Source organism: Bombina bombina, chromosome 2 (assembly GCF_027579735.1).
Source record: "Bombina bombina isolate aBomBom1 chromosome 2, aBomBom1.pri, whole genome shotgun sequence".
Lineage (NCBI taxonomy): Eukaryota > Metazoa > Chordata > Amphibia > Anura > Bombinatoridae > Bombina > Bombina bombina.
Genome location: NC_069500.1, coordinates 468,393,381 through 468,416,368, shown reverse-complemented (window position 1 = coordinate 468,416,368; position 22,988 = coordinate 468,393,381). Strand labels below are relative to the sequence as shown.

The 22,988-nt window shown below is 39.9% G+C and overlaps 1 protein-coding gene across 1 annotated transcript in view; it reads left to right on the top strand.

Annotated features, from left to right (window-relative positions):
- The window catches only part of LOC128647017 (small G protein signaling modulator 1-like), a 692,799-nt gene that overhangs the window by 539,864 nt on the left and 129,947 nt on the right, over nucleotides 1-22,988 (top strand). The window contains 3 exon segments of the mRNA XM_053699830.1: nucleotides 2,851-2,980; nucleotides 4,492-4,638; nucleotides 16,650-16,788. Of these exon segments, the coding sequence (XP_053555805.1) occupies nucleotides 2,851-2,980; nucleotides 4,492-4,638; nucleotides 16,650-16,788 (416 nt within the window).

The following is a 22,988-nucleotide window of genomic DNA, read 5'->3' as shown; positions in this document are numbered from 1 at the left end:
TTAAAGTCCCGCTTGAAAGATCCATACAGCCAGAGAAGTCCTTATCCAGACGGCAAGAATTCTTTATCCAGACAGCATCTTCTATCTTCATCCATCTGGCGCAGAGCGGGTCCATCCTGAATACATCCGGCAAGGAGCATCCTCTTCATACGGTCGCCGTCGTAAACTGGAACTTTAATGCAAGTGACCCCATCCAAGATGACGTCCCTTGCATTCCTATTGGCTGAAAGATTTTAATCAGCCAATAGGATTAGAGCTGCTAAAATCCTTTTGGATGTTCCAATCAGCCAATAGGATTTGAGCAGCTCTCATTCTATTGGCTGTTCTAATCAGTCAATAAGATTTGAACTCTCATTCTATTGGCTGATTGGAACCGCCAATAGGATGAGAGCTCAATCCTATTGGCTGATTGGAACAGCCAATAGGATTTTAGCAGCTCTAATCCTATTGGCTGATTGAAATCTTTCAGCCAATAGAAATGCAAGGGACGCCATCTTGGATGGCGTCGCTTGCATTGAAGTTCCAGTTTACGGCGGCGACCGTATGAAGAGGATGCTCCACACCAGATGTCTTCAGCATGGACCCACTCCACGCCGGATGGAGGAAGATAGACGATGCCGTCTGGATGAAGACTTCTCCGGCTGGATGAAGATTGAAGAGACCGTCTGGATGAAGACTTCTTGCCGTCTGGATGAGGACTTCTCCGGCTGGAATGATCCTTCAAGTGGGACTTCAAGAACTGTAAGTGGATCGTTGGGGGTTAGTGTTAGGTTTTTTTTAAAGTTTTTTTTGGGTGGGTTTTATTTTTAGATTAAGGGCTGGGCATGTAAAAGAGCTAAATGCCCTTGTAAGGGCAACACCCATACAAATGCCCTTTTCAGGGCATAGGGGAGCTTATGTTATTTTAGATAGTTTTTTTATTTGGAGAGGTTGGTTGGTTGGGTGGTGGGTTTTACTGTTGGGGGTGTTTGTATTTTTTTTACAGGTAAAAGAGCTGATATCTTTGGGGCAATGCCCCACAAAAGTCCCTTTTAAGGGTCATTGGTAGTTTATTGTAGGCTAGGGGGGGTATTTTGGGGGAGCTTTTTTATTTTGATAGGGCTATTAGATTAGGTGTAATTCTTTCTTTTTTTATTTTTGATAATTATTTTTGTTATTTTTCGTAATTTAGTGTTTGTTTTTTTGTAACTTAGTGTTTGTTTTTTTCGGTAATTTCAGTAGTTTTAATAATGTTTAATTGTATATTTAAATAATTTGAGTAGGGTTAGGTTTCTTTAATATGTAATTTAGTTTATTTAATTGGTATTTAAATTTAATTGTAGTATAATAGTTAGGGTAGGTTAATTAATAGTTTAAAATAGTTTATTTTAATTCTACATGTAAGTTTTAATTTATATTAAGATAGGGATGTTGTAATTTTAATTTAAAGTTAGGGGGTTGTTAGGTTTAGGGGTTAATAGCTTAATTTAGTTTTTGGCGATGTGGGGGGCTGACGGTTTAGGGGTTAATAGGTTTAGTTAGTGGTGGTGATGTGAGAGGCCAGAGGTTGTGGCGATGTTGGGGCGGTAGATTAGGGGTGTTTAGACTTGGGGTTTATGTTAGAGTGTTAGGTGTAAATGTTACTTGTTTTCTACCCTAAAAATCAATGGGTTATATTTCTTTGTCTTGCAGCATCGAACATAACCTTTCGCTGCTTTCAGACTCCCATTGATTTCTATGGCCTCCAGGGTGGCGTATTGAAAACCAGGTACGCTGGATCAGAAAAGACGCGAGCGTACCTGTTAAATGTTTGATAACTGGGAAAATGTGTCAGATAGAGCCGAATGTGTAGACGGAACATCTGTAATGACGTAAGCATCGATCTGCGTCGGATTGAGACTGGCGGATTGTATGTTACGTCACAAATTTCAACATTTGCTGGTCTGTAGGCTTTGATAACTAGGTTGGATCATTTTCGCAACAATTACGATGCAGAATTCCGGCGTATTTGCGATTGACAGCTTGATAGATAGGCCCCTAGACCTCTGAATTCTTGAAAGCTTATTCAATGAAATATTTTGCTCGGTGAACAATCTTGATCTTAATAATATAATCAAAATGTACTAAAATAAATTATGGTGAAGCATATTATTCTACTTAAAGGGAGCTGATTTTTTTTTAAACAAAAGCAAACTGTATTAAAAAGCAAACTGACCAAATTGCCAGGGGTGAAGGCAAACACTTCCTTCTTTCCTGAAACATAAAATACATTCCAAAACATGGTCATAAAACCCTTTATTTTTGTTTTATGTTCACTGCATCCCTCACTGCTACCAGTACCATAGCATACCCTTAATAACGCAATGCCACGTTCCAGTTAAATAACACTCACATCATTATTCTCATTACTTGTCTTCCATACTGCCCCTATCTTAGTTTTACCCAATCAGAATACAATACATAAATCCATATGACAGTTTTAGGTTATCTATGATAGGTTATCTATGTTCAATTTGCTGCCCTGTTAGCTACTGGACCATTTATAATCCAGGAACTGTTATCTACATGGCTATGGGTAACTAGGATGTTAGCTTTTGGGGCCATTTGTGGCCTGAGATCTGTTAGCTGCTTGAACATTTGTAACCTAGGTTTGATAGCTACTGACCCATTTTTTACTTAGCTAATGGTCCTTGTGTAGCCCAGTATCTGTTAAGTTAATAAAAGTTATTACACAGCCTTTCTCTCTTCAGCCTACTTTTAGTGCATGAGAAAATATATCTACAATTTTCCTATATGGCATAGAATACCCTAATCAAACTATATATGACTATATTTCCCTCTAATGTATACCTGTATGTTCCTGAATTGCAGGGAAAAGTGTTTCCAAAGCTAAGAAAAAGAAGTCCACAGGGGTCCTCTGAGTCAGCATCAGACAAGGAAGAAGATGAAGCCACAGATTACGTGTTCAGAATAATATACCCAGGGAGTCAGTCTGAATTTGGTGAGAAATAGTAATTTCTGTGAAAAGCAGGAAACTACTTTATTTACCTTAAGTGAATGGACTCTTATAGAGTATTTGCTCTTTCATGGAGACCTGTCATGAGAAAGAAATGTCTGTGTATTGTCTACTTTCTGAAGAAAGTGCCAAAAATGTTGTCTCTTTTTTATCCAGATCTTCTCCGTTATTCCATATCATCAGAATTACATTGTGAAGTGCCTTGCATGACTTTCCCCCATCTTCAAATTGAAAGCTATTCCAATACTTTAAACAAACCCTGTGATTACCTATTTATCACTAGACATTTCTACAACCACATTTCAGTCCATCAGAAAACTATTTTAAAGCAACTTTTTGTGTAATTTTTTACTTTCCTAATACTATAATATTTGTATACAGAAATTCTGATGGGTTGCAGTGGGATCCAGTGTGATTAATTTGCATCCATTAGTTAATATCTTTAATTCACAGTTACTGCATTCTTAGTCCTTTGGATCCTGAGTGAGTTGTAATGCGTCCAAGCCAGGGTTATGGTTAGTAGTTTGTCACCTGTAAATAATTGTAGTAATATAGAGGGCACAGCATTGGCAATGTATAATTGTTAAGCTAATGGTTTAATAGTTATCCAGTATTTCTGAGTTACCAATTTATGGTAGTACATTTTATCATGTTCATTTTAGAACTGACTTTAGGCATTCCAGGATATTTACTGGTTGTAATACAATACTGTATAAAAATCCAGTAATAAGTAGAAATTAAAAAAAGCATTTGGTTAAATGCCTGTAACCACATCAGCCAGATGCTGAGATTTCGGAATGGTTTTCATTTGAAATGTAATCTGGTACTTAAAGTGATAATAAACATGACTCCTTTATATCACAGCTTGTTAATCTGATAACTTTAATATTTTTTCATCCTCCATAATAAACATTAAATAGCCTGAGCCAGCCATCCTTTTATACAGTGATTTTTATTTATTTTTTCCATTTTTGCAGGCGGCACAGCCAATAAGAAACTTACACCCGCAATATTAGGCAGAGTTGCAAGTGCTCCAGTGATTCTGCTGCTGGGACTAAGGTCTATGAATAACAGGTCATGCCTGTGCAGTTACACTGGGAGATCATACCTAACACTAAAATAAATTATAAGCTTTGACAGCTGTGCATCTTTATCTGTAAAAATCCAACCCTCCTTGGCTTGCTCCTGTCATTCATACCTGTAGCAGAGGCAAGAGTATGCACATCTCTGTTCAATAGCACAGATGGTATGGCTTCTCATTGGCTACACTGCCTAGTGTGTCATATCTGAAAAAAATGCACTGTGCTGATTGGTCGCCAGCTCAAGCTGTTTGCTGTTTATAAGATTTTGAAATATTTTCTTACAATTTACACATTTTTTGCACTCTGTATGAAGGAGTAAATAATGAGTGTAAATGTGGCAGCAGCCTTGGATCTACCCCGATCCCCTCATCTCTGCATGTTGTCATTGTGTTTTCCATTTCCCTCTGTCTATAGTTACTGTGCATCGTCATTTTCATCCTTCATTTACTCACCCTCCCAGCAACACCTCCATTTACCATCTGAAGTCCAAGAGCCCAGCAAGCCAAACTGCAGTGGTCCAATCAGATCCAGAGCGACTGCACAATCCCCTCACCATGCCGGGTCTGCTGTCCTGTGTTATCACCAGTTACCAGTCTGTGTGTTCAGCAGCATGTTGCCATCTGTTATAAAGAAAATCACTAGAGTGATGCACACATACACGTCACTGAGCTCCGCGCAGTAGTATTCCTCAGCTTATCTAACGTGCCATGAGCGAAGATTGCCTGAGTCTGATTCCTCTTCTTTTATCAGGCCCAATCATCTTTGCCCTTTCTTGGTTTCATTTTAGCATAACCAAATATGGAATAACTGACCATATTTTTCACATCTGCCTTATAATAGAGGTAAATTATTAAATTTGAATCGTACTTCTGTACATCTCTATTTAAATTGTAATTATATAAATAACAGATGGCAACATGATTATTGTTAGGTGACATTATTCCCTTATTTCAAGTAAAAAAACAAGCTTTCTGTACAACAACTTAAACTAGAGGGCTGTAATGTGCAGAATGTTAGTACAGCACCGTAATTGTTGTGTAAGTAATTAATGGCTAATCAACAATCTGTTAAATTTTACTAAACGCAAATTCCATAATTATCTATTCCTGACCTATTCATATCTCTAATTTACTCTGTTTCTCCATTCAGTAAATTATTGCAATAATTACAGTTGATCATTTATTCATTATCTTGATGCTTCTGGAGCAGAACTACTAATATCTTAACTCTAGCATCCACTGGTTTAGAAAAGTGCCAGCCTTGATATTGTAATTTATTTAAGAATGTATGTGTATTCTGATACCAAAATTATATTTCTCTTGTAAGGTGTATCCAGTCCACGGGTTCATTCATTACTTGTGGGATATTCTCCTTCCCAACAGGAAGTTGCAAGAGGACACCCACAGCAGAGCTGTCTATATAGCTCCTCCCCTAACTGCCACCCCCAGTCATTCTCTTGCAACTCTCGACAAGATAGGAAGTATAAGAGATATGTGGTGACTTAGTGTAGTTTTTACCTTCAATCAAGAGTTTGTTATTTTTAAACGGTACCGGCTTCTTACTGTTTTACTCCCAGGCAGAAATTAGAAGAAGAATCTGCCTGGAGGTGGATGATCTTAGCGGTTTGTAACTAAGGTCCATTGCTGTCCATTGCTGTTCTCACGCATAACTGAAGAGTATGGGAAAGACTTCAGTTGGGGGAACGGTTTGCAGATTACCTGCTTTGAGGTATGTTCAGTATATTTATTTCTAGAGAGATGATAAGATCTAGAAAATGCTGACAGAGCCTTGTATAATTGAGGTAAGCCTGATGCAGTGATTTAACAACGACTGGGATCATGCTTACAAATAAGGGTAATATTCATGTTAAAACTCATATTTCTTAGTGACAAAACGTTTACATGTTATATAGAAAGAACGTTTTTTCTCTGAGGGTGATAAATCGTTTTTTGGGGCCTAGTTTCCACATGGCTAGTCAGATACTCCTAGGAGTATTTTCTTAAGGCCCTCTGACATTGAGTGCATGGTGGGAGCGGCCTATTCTCGCGCTCTAGATGCGCAGTTCTTATTCAGACTGAGACATCCAGCTTCCCTAAAGGAGTCCTCTGGCATCTGAGGACCACTATAGAGGGCTTATTTCTTCCCTAAATCGTATTTGAGGGCAGCTAGGAGCCCCAGCAGAGCTGTGGCAAGGTGTTTAACTGTTTTTTAACGTTTTTTAATGTTTTTCAAATCCAGTTTGGGGCCTAAAGGGTTAATCATCCATTTGCAAGTGGGTGCAATGCTGCTTTAGTCCCTTACACACACTGTAAAAATTTTGAAGAGTTTACTACTTTTTAACACTGTTTTGCAGTTTATGTGATGTATTTATGTTTTTTTCTCTTAAAGGCACAGTACCGTTTTTGTTTAATTACTGTTTCACATGTATTAAAGTGTTTTCCAAGCTTGCTGGTCTCATTACTAGTCTGTTAAACATGTCTGACATAGAGGAAACTCCTTGTTCAATATGTTTAGAAGCCATTGTGGAACCCCCTCTTAGAATGTGTACCAAATGTACTGAAATTTCTATAAATTATAAAGACCATATTATGGCATTTAAAGATTTATCACCAGAGGTTTCTCAGACTGACAAAAGGGAGGCTCTCCCCACGTGTCAGAACCTATAACTCCCGCTCAAGTGACGCCAAGTACATCTAGCGCGTCCAATGCGTTTACCTTACAAGACATGGCGGCAGTTATGAATGCTACCCTCACAGAGGTATTTTCCAAACTGCCAGGGTTACAACGAAAGCGAGAACAAATACAGAGTTTTCTGACGCTTTAGTAGCGATGTCCGATATACCCTCACAATGCTCCGAAGCCACGGCAAGGGAGTTCCTATCTGAGGGTGAGATTTCAGATTTAGGGAAGACGTTACTTCAGTCCGATTCTGAAATGACAGCCTTTAAATTTAAGCTTGAACACCTCCGCTTATTGCTCAGGGAGGTTTTAGCGGATGACTGTGACCCCATTGTAGTTCCAGAGAAATTGTGTAAAATGGACAAATACTTTGCAGTGCCTGTTTACACTGATGTTTTTCCAGTCCCTAGAGGTTCTCGGAAATTATTACTAAGGAATGGGATAGACCAGGTGTTCCGTTCTCTCCCCCTCCTGCTTTTAAAAAGATGTTTCCCATAGATAAGGTAGACATCTAACCACTAAGGTCCATCGAAAATCAACGGCCACTAATAGCCTTTTACATGCTACCAGCCACCATCCTGAATGCCTAAAAACTGGCATTCCAGTTGGCCAATTCCTTCGGTTACGAAGGAATTGTTCCGACTTAGAGGAGTTTGAATCACAGGCCAAAGAGATGTCGTCTAGGTTCCTTGAAAGAGGATACTCTAAGAGACAGGTTAAAAGGGCCTGGACGAGGGCTAGAAATAGCATAAGAAATGATCTGCTCTACAAACATAATGCAGTTAAAAGGAATGGTGATAAGGTACGCCTCATAACTAAGTACAATGCACACTGGGGCAAACTTAGAGACATAATGAATAAATATTGGCATATGTTGACTATTGATACTGAACTAAAAGATTATGTAGGAGACTTCCCTTTGTTGACAGCACGCAGAGCTGATAGTCTTAAGGATAAGCTTGTTAGAAGTGAATACATAAGAGAACCGAAAACCAATTGGTTAAGCACAAGAGGCATATGGCAAGGCTGTAGCCCTTGTGGGCATTGCGTGTATTGCAGGTTTATACAAAAACATGTAAATTTGAAACTTTAACAGGTAGACAATACAATATAAAACAGTGGATAACCTGCAACACTACAGGTGTCATTTACCTCTTGCACTGCTCATGCCCCCTATTTTACATAGGGAAAACTAAGCGTGATCTGAAAGATCGAATCAGAGAGCATAGGGATGACATTAAGAACAAAGAGCAGGATAGCCCAGTGGCCAGACACTTTGAATTATATCATAATTCTGATTTTACTATTATGAAAGTAACTGGCATTCAGCACATAAAACAGCACCGCCGTGGTGGTGATGTTGACAATATGCTATTAAGGAATGAATCCCGATGGATTTATCGATTAAATACACTGGCTCCAAATGGCCTTAATGAAAAAATAGATTTCTCATGCTTTCTGTAGAACTTTTCCCTAGTAGGGGATAAATGCTAAAGAACCTTTGGTATCTCTATACTTACATTTTTTCAGTTGTGTATGTAATAGTCATCAGTTTGGCTTAAAAGATAAGCAAAGTTTTGAGATGTAAAAAAATTGCAATGGTAAATACATTGTGTAGTTCTGACTCTGCCATCCCGGAATGAAAAAGAATAAACCCAAATATATGTTGCATAACATGTAATTATTTAACAAATATGGTGTTTGTGCAATTAAAAGTTTTTCGTTTATCTTTGAATATGAAGTTGCAATATGGTGCCAAAACTGTCATCAATTAAAAATTTAAATTAGCTATTGAGCTATAAAAGGGGTGTTATCACCAGAAACAAGCATCCGATGAAGCCCTAAAGTCAGCCCACTAAGGGGAGGGGCGAAACGCGTCATGCCTGACGTTTTGTGAAGCGGCAACTGTTTGAAGTGGAGTGCTAAGTCCCTGGCAGCTGGTCTGAAGCATACCGAGTTACTTCATGTGGTTCTAACAACTGACAAGCATGCAGCAGTCTTGAATGGAAGTTCCGGTTTTGTAAATACAAGGAGGCATTAACCGTAACGGAGCCTTAACACAAACCGCTTTGTTTGGAGAATTACCAGGATCCGGCATGAGAAACATGCAAAGTTTGGAGTGATCAAGTGGTAATTATACAAGCTAGTGTTGGAGCATATACTGGAACTTTGTACCGCGAATGTGGTGAGACTGTTCGCTCAGTAATTCTATTACAGTTGGTTTCCCAATCAGTAACGCTGGAACTGCTTCTTTGTAACACATTTCATTCACAGAGCGTGTATTTCACACTAAGTGCTCTGTTAAAATGGACATTGTTAATCTGTGTCTTTTTTGAATTATGTTGCAACAGTTTATCTTTCACACAATGTTTATTTATAACAGCGCATAGTTTAAGATATGTTATATACTTCGAACATTGTTTGTAATAACCGTAGTTTTACGGAAGTGTGTCAGATAATAGTACTAACCAGGCCTGGGTTTAATAGTCACTCTTTTTATTGCAATTAAGGGTTTTGTGAATTTTGTTTTTGACATGTGTAGGTTTAGCAAATAAACCACTCGTTATTTATGCAATTTGTGTGCTGCCTTGTCATTCTTTTTCACAGCATTTATTTTTAGCTGTGACTACTCTCTTATTCATTTATTTAATGTTTCCCATAGATGCCGCCATACAGGACTCGTGGCAGACAGTCCCTAAGGTGGAGGGTGCTGTTTTTACCCTAGCTAAGCGTACAACTATACCCTTCGAGGACAGTTGTGCTTTCTTAGATCCTATGGATAAAAAATTGGAGGGTCTCCTTAAGAAATTTTTTATCCATCAAGGTTTTATTCTCCAGCCTCTTGAATGCATTGCCCCAGTTACTGCTGCAGCGACTTTTTGGTTCGAGTCTCTTGAGGAGGCTCTACAGGTGGAGACCCCGTTAGATGATATTTTAGACAGGATTAAAGCTCTCAAGTTAGCTAATTCCTTTATTTCTGACGCCGTTTTTCATCTAACGAAAACTAACGGCTAAAAATTCAGGTTTTGCCATTCTGGCGCGCAGGGCGCTATGGCTTAAGTCCTGGTCAGCAGACGTTACTTCAAAGTCTAAGCTTCTTAAAATCCCCTTCAAAGGACAGACCCTATTCGGGCCGGGCCTGAAGGAGATCATTTCTGATATTACTGGAGGAAAAGGTCACGCCCTTCCTCAGGATAGGTCCAATAAATTAAGGACCAAACAGAATAATTTTTGTTCATTTCGAAACTTCAAGAGTGGCGCAGCTTCAGCTCCCTCTAATGCAAAACAAGAGGGAAATTTCGCCCAGTCCAAACCAGTCTGGAGACCGAACCAGGCTTGGAACAAGGGGAAGCAGGCCAAAAAACCTGCTGCCGCCTCTAAGACAGCATGAAGGAGTAGCCCCCGATCTGGGACCGGATCTAGTAGGGGGCAGACTTTCTCTCTTCGCCCAGGCTTGGGCAAGAGACGTCCAGGATCCCTGGCCATTAGAGATTGTTTCCCAGGGATATCTTCTGGACTTCAAAGCTTCATCTCCAAAGGGGAGATTTCATCTCTCACAATTATCTGTAAACCAGATAAAGAGAGAGGCATTCTTAAGTTGTGTTCAAGACCTACTGGTTATGGGAGTGATCCACCCAGTTCCAAGGGAGGAACAGGGGCAGGGCTTCTATTCAAATCTGTTTATAGTTCCCAAAAAAGAGGGAACTTTCAGACCAATCTTGGATCTCAAGATCCTAAACAAATTTATCAGGGTCCCATCCTTCAAGATGGAGACTATCCGAACCATCCTTCCTATGATCCAGGAGGGTCAATATATGACTACCGTGGACTTAAAGGATGCTTATCTCCACATTCCAATTCACAGAGATCATCATCAGTTCCTCAGGTTCGCCTTCTTAGACAGGCATTACCAGTTTGTGGCTCTTCCCTTCAGGTTAGCCACGGCACCAAGAATCTTTACGAAGGTTCTAGGGTCCCTACTGGCGGTTCTAAGGCCACGGGGCATAGCGGTGGCTCCTTACCTAGACTGCATTCTGATACAGGCGTCGACTTTTCAAATCGCCAAGTCCCATACGGACATTGTTCTGGCCTTTCTGAGGTCTCACGGGTGGAAGGTGAACGTAGAAAAGAGTTCTCTCTCCCCTCTCACAAGAGTTTCCTTCCTAGGAACACTGATATATTCAGTAGAAATGAAAATTTTTTCTGACAGAGGTCAGATTATCAAAGCTTCTAACTTCCTGCCGTGCTGTTCATTACACTTCTCGGCCATCAGTGGCTCAGTGTATGGAAGTAATCGGCTTAATGGTAGCGTCAATGGACATAGTTCCGTTTGCCTGCCTACATCTCAGACCACTGCAACTTTGCATGCTCAATCAGTGGAATGGGGACTACACAGATTTGTCCCCACTGCTAAATCTGGATCAAGAGACCAGGGATTCTCTTCTCTGGTGGTTATCTCGGGTCCATCTGTCCAGGGGAATGAATTTCCGCAGGCCAGAGTGGACTATAGTGACGACAGATGCCAGCCTTCTGGGCTGGGGCGCAGTCTGGAACTCCCTGAAGGCTCAGGGTTCATGGACTCAGGAGGAAGCCCTCCTTCCGATAAACATTCTGGAACTGAGAACGATATTCAATGCTCTTCAGGCTTGGCCTCAACTAGCTGTGGTCAGGTTCATCAGATTTCAGTCGGACAATATCACAACTGTAGCCTATATCAACCATCAGGGGGGAACAAGAAGCCCCCTGGCAATGTTAGAGGTTTCAAAGATAATTCTATGGGCAGAGGTTCACTCTTGCCATCTCTCAGCTATCCATATCCCAGGAGTAGAGAACTGGGAGGCAGATTTTCTAAGTCAGCAGACTTTTCATCCGGGGGAGTGGGAGCTCCATCCGGAGGTATTTGCCCAGCTGATTCAACTATGGAGCAAACCAGAACTGGATCTGATGGCATCTCGTCAGAACGCCAAGCTTCCTTGTTACGGGTCTAGGTCAAGGGATCCCCAGGCAGCGCTGATAGATACTCTAGCAGTGCCCTGGTCCTTCAGCCTGGCTTATGTGTTCCCACCATTTCCTCTCCTACCTCGTCTGATTGCCAAGATCAAGCAGGAGAGACCTTCTGTGATTTTGATAGCACCTGCGTGGCCACGCAGGACTTGGTATGCAGATCTGGTGGACATGTCATCCTTTCTACCATGGACTCTGCCGCTGAGGCAGGACCTTCTACTCCAAGGTCCATTCAAACATCCAAATCTAATTTCTCTGTTACTGACTGCTTGGAGATCGAACGCTTGATTTTATCAAAACGTGGTTTCTCCGAGCCGGTCATTGATTCCTTAATTCAGGCTCCAAAGCCTGTCACCAGGAAAATCTATAATAAGATATGGTGTAAATATCTTCATTGGTGTGAATCCAAGGGTTACTCATGGAGTAAAGTCAGGATTCCTAGGATATTATCCTTTCTCCAAGAAGGATTTGAGAAGGGATTGTCAGCTAGTTCCTTAAAGGGACAGATTTCTGCTCCGTCTATTCTTCTGCACAAGCATCTGGCAGATGTTCCAGACGTTCAGGCGTTTTGTCAGGCTTTAGTTAGAATCAAGCCTGTGTTTAAACCTGTTGCTCCGCCATGGAGTTTAAATTTAGTTCTTAAGGTTCTTCAAGGGGTTCCGTTTGAACCTCTGCATTCCATAGATATCAAGCTTTTATCTTGGAAAGTTCTGTTTTTGGTAGCTATCTTTTCGGCTCGAAGAGTTTCAGAGTTATCTGCCTTACAGTGTGATTCCCCTTATCTGATCTTCCATGCAGATAAGGTAGTTTTGCGTACCAAACCTGGGTTTCTTCCTAAGGTGGTATCTAATAAGAATATCAATCAGGAGATTGTTGTTCCGTCACTGTGTCCTAATCCTTCTTCAAAGAAGGAACGTCTATTACACAATCTTGACGTGGTTCGTGCTTTAAAGTTTTATTTATAAGCTACTAAGGATTTTCGTCAAACATCTGCATTGTTTGTTGTCTACTCTGGACAGAGGAGAGGCCAAAGGGCTTCGGCATCTTCTCTTTCTTTTTGGCTGAGAAGCATAATCCGTTTAGCTTATGAGACTACTGGCCAGCAGCCTCCTGAAAGAATTACAGCTCATTCCACTAGAGCAGTAGCTTCCACATGGGCTTTTAAAAATGAGGCCTCTGTTGAACAGATTTGTAAGGCGGCGACTTGGTCTTCGCTTCATACTTTTCTAAATTCTACAAATTTGATACTTTTGCTTCCTCGGAGGCTATTTTTGGGAGAAAGGTCTTGCAGGCAGTGGTGCCTTCCGTTTAAGTTCCTGCCTTGTCCCTCCCTTCATCCGTGTCCTAAAGCTTTGGTATTGGTATCCCACAAGTAATGGATGAACCCGTGGACTGGATACACCTTACAAGAGAAAACAAAATTTATGCTTACCTGATAAATTTCTTTCTCTTGTGGTGTATACAGTCCACGGCCCGCCCTGTCACTTTAAGGCAGGTGTTTTTTATTTTTAAACTACAGTCACCACTGCACCCTATAGTTTCTCCTTTTTTCTTGCTTGTCTTCGGTCGAATGACTGGGGGTGGCAGTTAGGGGAGGAGCTATATAGACAGCTCCGCTGTGGATATGCTCTTGCAACTTCCTGTTGGGAAGGAGAATATCCCACAAGTAATGGATGAACCCGTGGACTGGATACACCACAAGAGAAGGAAATTTATCAGGTAAGCATACATTTTGTTATGCCTCTTTGTATTCTTGTAGTGGATTGAAAGTTTTCCAATACACATCATCTTCCAACGTATTCCTGTTGTCTTACCTCCAGTAATAGCTCTGTTTCTACCTACTTAGAGTATGGTATTATTGGTTCTGAGTCTGCTCAGTCTTGAAGTGTTTGGTTTTTGAGCAAAGAAGATTATGACCCATGTCAGTACAGCAAGCTTGATCCTCAAAGGGTCCAGCACGGTGGGTTACTTTTTTAGTTTATTGTCCCTTTAAGAAATTGCAAGGCAGTAAACCCACAGTATAATCAAGTCAATGCAGTACATTCACTAGATTAAAAAACAAAGGAAATCGATTTTGACGACAGATAATAATTGTAGGCCTAACAAGTCGGCCCATATTTCCTTAAATGTGTAAGGTTAATTAGTTTATAGGTTAAGCCTTATGCTTATACCAGACATTCTTGAAGTCCCCCACAATGTTTGTTTTTACCGCCTCTAATGTATGTTTCAACCACCCTTTCTGTGAAAAAAAGTGCTTTTGCAAATTACTCAAAATCCGCTGCAGGAATCTAAGCTAAGGAGCTGGTCCATTTTTGGTTCAGCATCTGGGTTACGCTTGCTGATTGGTGGCTAAATGTACCCACTAATCAGAAAGCGCTATCCAGGGTTCTGAACCAAAAATGAGCCAGCTCCTTAGCTTAGATTCATGCTTTTTCAAATAAAGATAGCAAGAGAACAAAGAAAAAATTATAATAGGAGTAAATTAGAAAGTTGTTTAAAATTGCATGCTCTATCTGAATCATGAAAGGAAATAAATATGGGTGTGGTATCCCTTTAAAGGGACACTCAAGTCAAAATTAAACTTTTGTGATTCAAATAGAGCATATAATTTTAAACAACTTTCCAATTTACTTCCATTAACAAAATGCACAGTCTTTTTATATTTACACTTTTTGAGTCACCAGCTCCTCCTGAGCATGTGCAAGAATTCATAGAATATACGTATATGCATTTGTGATTGGCTGATAGCTGTCACATGATACAGTGGGGGTGGAAATAGACATAACTTTGAAATTCATCCAAAAAAATTCTACTAATCATTTGAAGTTCAGACTAAGTACTATTGCATTGTCTTGTTATCATGCATATATTGATTATGCAAATCTTCTGTATTTACTGGTCCTTTAACTTTAATAAGGGGGCATAAAACCCCAATTTTTTCTTTCATTATGCTGAAAAATAAGTTAGTGCTTTAGTCTGTTTAGAGACACTGAAATCTAGTTCTAGTTCAATATCTTGATAATTATAAAAAACTAATAATAAAATAATTACATAAAACTTTAAATGCAGCTATAAAACATACCTTAAAAGAGAGCACCTATATTTTTAAAAAATATTCACCACAGGTAAACGTGAGAATATATGGCTATTTTCAATACACCAAATGAATATCACATATATTAAAAAAATAACATGTATTGCATCAACATATAGTATCGGTATACTGAAATTATCTAATTGTGGTCCAAAAATACAGGGTACACAGCCTGTTGGGTAAAGACTCAGAAACTTCAACTCCACAAAACTGGCCTGATAATCCCCACTATGCGTTTCGAGGAAGCAACTCCTTATGTGGATTTCGGTTGCAGTATCCCAAGCTGCCTATTTATAGCAGAAGATTGTGTCCTTCAATGTAAAAGTCTGTGCACTCTTTATTATGTATATGTTGCGGGTGAAATAAGAATGTGCAACAGATAGACTTTTTGTAGGGGCTGGCAAGCATAACTGGCTTTTTAATTTTGAACTGGGAACTTTAGGGTCCATGAGAAGGGGAGAATACTTTTTTAAGAAAACTAAAGCTATAGCAGTAACATTAGTATATTTTACTATTGAGTCAAGAAAATTAACAGCTTGAGTATAGACTAAGTACGATTAATGTAGCTAAATTTAATATGTTAATTATTTCTTAACTTTTGTCCCCAAATAATGGATTAATCAAACTACTCAGGGACTGTTGTTTGCCACTGAACTGTCTCTCTCTCTCTTTTTTATTTAAGTTGTAAGCTAATCTTTTTGTAAAATGTATGTGGTTTAAATTGCTTACTGATTTATAACTGAAATCAGATTTTTGAATGCTGTGTCTCTATGCCAACTCATTAGAGGCTTTAGTGTAATTGTTTCTTTAAGGACTACAGCCGTGATTAATTATGTTGATTACTATGCTATTTAAACACTAAGTAGTGTATCATGCCCGTGTCTATTACTATGCTATTTAAACACTAAGTAGTGTATCATGCCCGTGTCTATTACTATGCTATTTAAACACTAAGTAGTGTATCATGCCCGTGTCTATTACTATGCTATTTAAACACTAAGTAGTGTATCATGCCCGTGTCTATTACTATGCTATTTAAACACTAATTAGTGTATCATGCCCATGTCTATTACTATGATATTTAAACACTAAGTAGTGTATCATGCCCGTGTCTATGACTAAGGCAACTCAGCCGAAACGCGTCAGACTGGCAGAGTAGTGTTAGTCCTTCTGATGTTTTTAGCTACCTTTTATGTTTCCATGTCCTGTATTTTTGAACAAATATCTTTTGATGTTTGCCTGGAGGCTCGCAGGTTTTTCTTTGGATTGTTTAAATTGAAGGACACAATCTTCTACTGGGATCTATGGGAACACATTGGGAGAGCCAGTTAGACTCTTTTTCCTTCTCGCCTCTCATATGTCTCCATATCTTTTTTTTAACAACATAAGCAATGGATAGGTTTTGGGGGGTTGCAGATCACCATTTATAATGTGCACAGAACTAATAGACGCTTTTGTTTATGTATAGAAATAGCTAAACCAAAACAGTTTTTGTTTTCACTGGATTAGGCCAATGTGTTTTATGCCCTTTTATTTCAGACACTGAAATTAGATTTAAGTAATTGTACTACGAGACTTGTGCCAATTCTGTTTAAAATTATATACACACTGAGTATATAGTTTTTTAAAAGTAATGACATAATGGTTAAATATATCTCTCAATTAGTTTCTTGATGCTTCATGAGTGCAGTTTATAAACTAGTGGTTTCTTTGTGGCTGGATATCAGTGGTTTTGCTCCAATTAATAGGTGTACATGGAAGAACGTGGATTAACAAGCTTCTTCCTTCTCTGTAGTAGCTCAAGAATTAATAGACCCTCAGGGGGGAGGGTTGCCTGCTATGTGGCAGCCAAGCACACGCAAATCCTCATGTTCCTCTTGTTCACAAAGTGGGTCTTCAGATGGTGGCCCCTCTAATGGCTGCAACCATGAAAGGTAAGAGAAGCTTGAATAAGTGAGGGCAATGTAATTATTCTTAACATCTCGATGTCAAAATTAAAATAATGTGAATGAAGAAGTATAAGTAGGCAATAATACACAATGTATGATTTTTTCATTTGGCAACTAACACCCTAGATGCACTGATACCCGGAGGAGAAACTTAAATTTTTAAAGAATTTGCCCTTTTTGGATGAACTGTTCATTTTTAAACTGAGCTGATACCTTCTTTCGAAGATTGATCATTTACTCATGGTGCTCCTGACATATAATCAAGTAGTTCCAAATATTTTTACTATGAGGCACAATTGAAATACATTTGACATTCATATGTCATCCAGTTGTATTTTGTATGCAAGTGATAGCCTAATTGCAATCCATATATCAATGAAAAGTAGGAGGGCTCAGTTGTTATATTAATCATTCTCACTTCTTGAGTCATGATTGGTTAGTCTGATAACTAATTCCTGAACTAGACTAACAGCAATGTTGCTGTTGTCCAGATAGGCAATACTAGAACAAGGATTACAGTATAATATGTGTTGCTTTTTAATTTGAAGTGGAGATGTTTTTTAATTTTGTAGTATTTAACGTTTAGAGTGGGAATCCTTAGATATTTGGGTATGCCCCTTTATGGTAAAGTCTCCTTGGGAGTTGACTAGTGGAGAAGGGAAATCCTTTAGAAACATCCTTTAATTATTGGGGTATAGCAGTTGGGGGATAGTTAGTGTAGGGGAATTATTTTCAGGGAGGTCATGTAGAGGAACTAGGGCTTAAAGGGGTTGATTGTAGTTGAGGGGCTAGGAACGTTGGCAGGTTTTCACTTTGGTCTAATTTAGCTGGGCTTGTTGTGGTTAGGAATAACTTGGGCTGAGAGCCATGTCCTGGTTAGGCTTAATTTTGGTTAGAAGAGGGTTTGCATTTAAAGGGACAGTCAACACCAGAATTTTTGTTGTTTAAAAAGAAAGATAATGCCTTTATTACACATTCCCCAGTTTTGCATAACCAACACTGTTATATAAATACACTTTATACTGCTGTGATTACCTTGTATCTAAGCCTCTCCAAACTGCCCCTTATTTCAGTTCTTTTGACAATCAGTGCTCACTCCAGGGTAACTTCACGTTCATGAGCTCAATGTTATCTATATGAAACACATGAACTAATGCCCTCTAGTGGTCAAAATGCGTTCAGATTAGAGGCAGTCTTCAAGGGTCTAAGAAATTAGCTTATGAACCTCCTAGAATTAGCTTTCAACTAAAAATACCAAGAGAACATAGCAAAATTGGTGATAAAAGTAAATTGGAAAGTTGTTTAAAATTACATTCCCTATTTAAATAATAAAAGTTTTTTTTGGACTTGACTGTCCCTTTAAGGTTAATTATTGATGATTGGGGTATATTAAAAAATTGTTTTGGCAAATTAGTTATGTTAAGTTAAATCATTTTTTCTAATCCGTTTGTTTTTTCCTATCCATTCTTTATTAATATGCATTATTCTATTCTGAAGTTTAGCATTAAATAATGCACATGAATAAAGAATGGATCCCAAAAAACGAAAGGATCCGAAAAAAAGCGATTGCCGAAACAAAATTATCTAAAACCGCTTGACTGTCCCTTTAAGGTTAATTATTGATGACTGGGGTATATTATAGGTGGGTTTGGGTTGTGGTTAGGGTTAATTGTAGACATGTGCAATGCTAAAAAATGTGTTTAGTTTCGTTTTCATTAGTTAAATAAATAATTTTGTTTCGGCAAATTAGTTTAGTTAAGTTTAAAAAAAAATTTGTTTCGTCAAATTAGTTATGTTAAGTTAAATTGGATAAAGGATCTGAAAAAAACGATTTAACATAACTAATATGCCAGCTATTGCCGAAACAAAACCGCTGGCGCCACCCACATCTCCGACACTAAATAAAGCTATTAACCCCTAAACCACCATCCCCCACATCGCCAGCACTACGTAAACCTATTAACCCCTAAACCACCATTCCCCGACATTGCCGACACTAACTAAACACTAAATAAACCTATTAACCCTTAAACAGCCATTCCCAAACATCACCAACACTAACTAAACCTATTAACCCCTAAACCGCAGTTCTCCGACATCGCCGACACTAACTAAACACTAAATAAACCTATTAACCCCTAAACTGCCATTCCCAAACATCACCAACACTAACTAAACCTATTAACCCCTAAACCGTAATTCCCAAGCATCGCGAACACTAACTAAACCTATTAACCCCTAAACCGCAGTTCCCAAACATCGCCGACACTAACTAAACCTATTAACCCCTAAACCGCAGTTCCCAAACATCGCCAACACTAACTAAACCTATTAACCCCTAAACCGCTGTTCCCAAACATCGCCAACACTAACTAAACCCCTAAACCGCAGTTCTCAAACATCTCCAACACTAACTAAACCTATTAACCCCTAAACCGCAGTTCTCAAACATCTCCAACACTAACTAAACCTATTAACCCCTAAACCGCAGTTCCCAAACATCGCCAACACTAACTAAACCTTTTAACCCCTAAACCGCAGTTCCCCCGATATTGCCGACACTAACTAAACCTATTAACCCCTAAACTGCCGCCCCCACATCACAACAACCTAAATTTAACTATATTAACCCCTAAACCTAGCACCCATCTAACTTTAACATAATTAAAATTATAATTATTAACTAACTACCTATTTAAAAATAAATCCAAATTTACCTGTGAAATAAAAATAAAACCTAAGCTTACACTAATAAAACCTAACATTACTAAAAATAAAAAACCTAACATTACTAAAAATAAAAAACCTAACATTACTAAAATTAAAAAACCTAACATTACAAAAAAATTTAAACTAAAATTACAAAAAATATAAAAAACTATCATTACAAAAAATAACGAACTAAATTATCCAAAACAATAAAAATTATTCCTATTCTAATACCCTGTTTAAAAAAAAAACACCCCAAAATAGAAAAACCCTAATCTATAATAAACTACCAAGGGCCCATAAAAGGGCCTTTTGTAAGGCATTGCCCTAAAGTTAACAGCTCTTTTGCAAAAAACTAAAAATAAACACCCCCTAACATTACAAACCCCCACCCCCCCAAACCCGCAAAACAAAAATAAACCTAATCTACCCATTGCCCTGAAAAGGGCATTTATATGGGCATTCATTTCTTTTTCGGCCTATTAAAAAAAAAATGCCGTGTGCAAGCTGAGCTCCATAAGCAAAACTTCTAAAAGAGCCATATAAAGTGTGGATTTTGACCTTTAGTAAACGATTAAGCTATTAGTTTTAGTAGATGGACACTATTTTATCGTAGGGTGACCTCTTCCACCCATCCCACCAACGCTAATAGCCATCTCAGAGGAGGACATCTACAGTGTGGCGAGCGGACCCGCTTACTGCTGGGGAGAGTGCAGGCCAACGCCAACTTTAACCCGAAGGATTGGTGTTTCTCCTACAGGCTTTCTAATTACCATCTGCCTGGTCATCTCCATCTAGCCGCTCAACTACTACCACCACTCAAGTGGTCATCGCCTGAAGCCTGCGGAACTTACAGCAGTCCCTCACCTTTGGCCGCAGCTGTCTTCTTACTCCGGAGGGTCGGGGCTCCGCTCCGGAGTAACCGACACCCCTCACACCAGCCAATACCTGATTTCTGCCGCCATCAACTAACTCCGCTCCGGAGGGTCGGGGACCCGCTCCGGAGCGATCAGCCGCCATCAGCTCCTGCAGGGGAGCAGTAGACTTCTGGTCGGGACTTCTGCCTGGAAATCTCTAGGGACATTAGCGATCTCACTGGCGAGATACTTACCCCCCAGCACACCTCAGGCTGCAGACGGATCCAAGGAGAGTGCCAGAACTGTTGCACAGATCAGTGAGGGAAAAAGGGCGCGAACACCCGCCATCTTGAGGCCCTCTTGTTCCTACGCCGGGCTAGAACAGGCATCCAGCTGAAAGATCGATCCACCAGCCCTTCTGCTCCTAGTACCGGGTAAGATTTTGTCAGGTTATCTGACACTCCACACAGCTCACTCAGACCCCGGGGTGTTGGCAGCACACTGCTAACTTTTGAGCCCTGTACAGGCTGACATCCAGGTCCTTACAGACAAAAACCCCTTATCCTCCTGCCTGTTAGCACGGCTGGCCACGGGAGGTGGAATTAGCTATACCCTTGGAACACAGTGTGGGCCGTGATCACTGTTGGCCCCCTAAGGCCAGCTACAAGGGTTTAACCTTAGTGAGAACAACCCATATTTAGAAGCCAGCACCACGGAACTATCTAAACAACCTTAGCCACATATATAAGTAATATCTCCTTTGAAGAAGCAGCCCCTATTTCATACGATAGTCCATTGACCCTATTGTACCTGGGGACTACAACAAAATCTGCAGCTGTTTTACATAGCAGGACATTTGTCTTCAACACTTGAGGGGGCAGCATACCCTTACCTCACCCCCCTATCTGAGGTCTAGGTTTGTGGGATATATTCATACCTATAGGGCCTGGGAACTTGACTTTGCAGCCACATTTTGAACCAAAGTCCCTACAACGTACCCTCAAAGTTGCACAATCTTCTTGTTGTAGTGGGATTGTATACAGCCCTTGCTTTAGGGACATGATCATTCTAATCTCTCTTTCATCCATACCAGCTGCTGTCAGCTTCATTGTACTTAGGCTCATAGCCTGAGGTGGAGTGTATTTTCGTATTACTGCCTTAACTATACGCCTTTTTCCCACAGGTTTATCAGTATATTATATAACAAAGTGTTAATACAGCTTCCCATTCATGTGATACACCAGCAGTTAGGTTAGAAGGTACTGTTCTTTTATTGCAGGTTATTGAACTCCAGCCTAGTCCATATACCTGCCCAAAGCTATTCTATTTATCTGCATACCTGGGGCCTGGTAATCTGTGCTAATTATACAATCTCACTCCATATAATTAGCCCTAGGGTTAAATCACCATAAGGCTGGCGTTTTGTTTGGTTATAAACTATTATTGTGCCCTATCAGTGAGTTGGATTATAGTGGTTTAAGCTTCAGCCCCAACTCTAGTGCCCCCACCAGGGCCCCTTGCTGACTAGATTTTGCTGGTCACCCCCCCCTGACCATAAGAGTTGCTTTCGGACATATTACTTTAAAAAAAAAAAAAAAGGGGGATTGTGTCTCACAGACTCTTTAAACTATTAGTCGCCACACCAACTCTTTGCAATTAGTCTAACTTAGCTGTAATATTAGTCTGCTTCCTAGTCTTAACCTTTCTATATAAGAGTGAGGTGATAAGATTTTTGTGCGTCAGATCCGCCACCATACTGGTCTGACATCCGCTTAGTTTTTATCGTATCGTTGATTTGTCTATCTGACCTTATCACCACTGTTTGCCACTCCCTCACCTCCCCGCTCCCACTCGGCTTGCCCGGGTGGGTCACTTCCACCAACCCTCCCCCTTCCTTCGGGTCGTATCCCCCTCATCCCTGAGGTGAGAGACCAGGGTTAAGTCACTGTATGTCTGTGTTTATATCTAAAATGTGAGTGCTGCTACTTTTATGGTATTCAGCCCCGCTCTGCAATCTCTAGAGTAATGTCTTAACCTTTGCATATGCTATGATTCATTAACCCCATTTTCCTCCAGCAGAATAGTACAGCCTCTTGCAAACACACTCTGAGTTCCTGGGTTCAGAGTGTCTTGTCTCTATACACTGACAACAGTATGCCGCACATGGGTAGAAAACCCCTTAAGTCTGTTTCGAAATCTAAAAAGACAGTCTATGACCACTTCTCACAGCAGCCTAAGGGCCCAGACATGGAACCCCAAGGAGAGTTGAGTGACCCGGACTCGCAAGATGAGGAGTCCCAATCTAGTGTCCAATCCGCATCTGCCTCACAACATTACATCACCGAGAAATCTTTAAAGAATTTGCTGGCCTCACAGACCAAATTCATCACGCAGGAAATTCAGCGAAGTTCAGCAGAGCTTAAAAAAGAGATTTCAGAGATTGGAGAAAGGGTAGATGCCCTAGAAAGGAAACAAGATGACGTGGTGGTGGATCAATCCAATCTATTAGCCTACTCGGAGAGTCTGGCTGACCAAATCTCGCTACTGGAACACAAGGTGGCGGAGGTGGAGGACAGATCCAGACGCAATAACATCAGATTCCGTGGCATACCGGAGTTG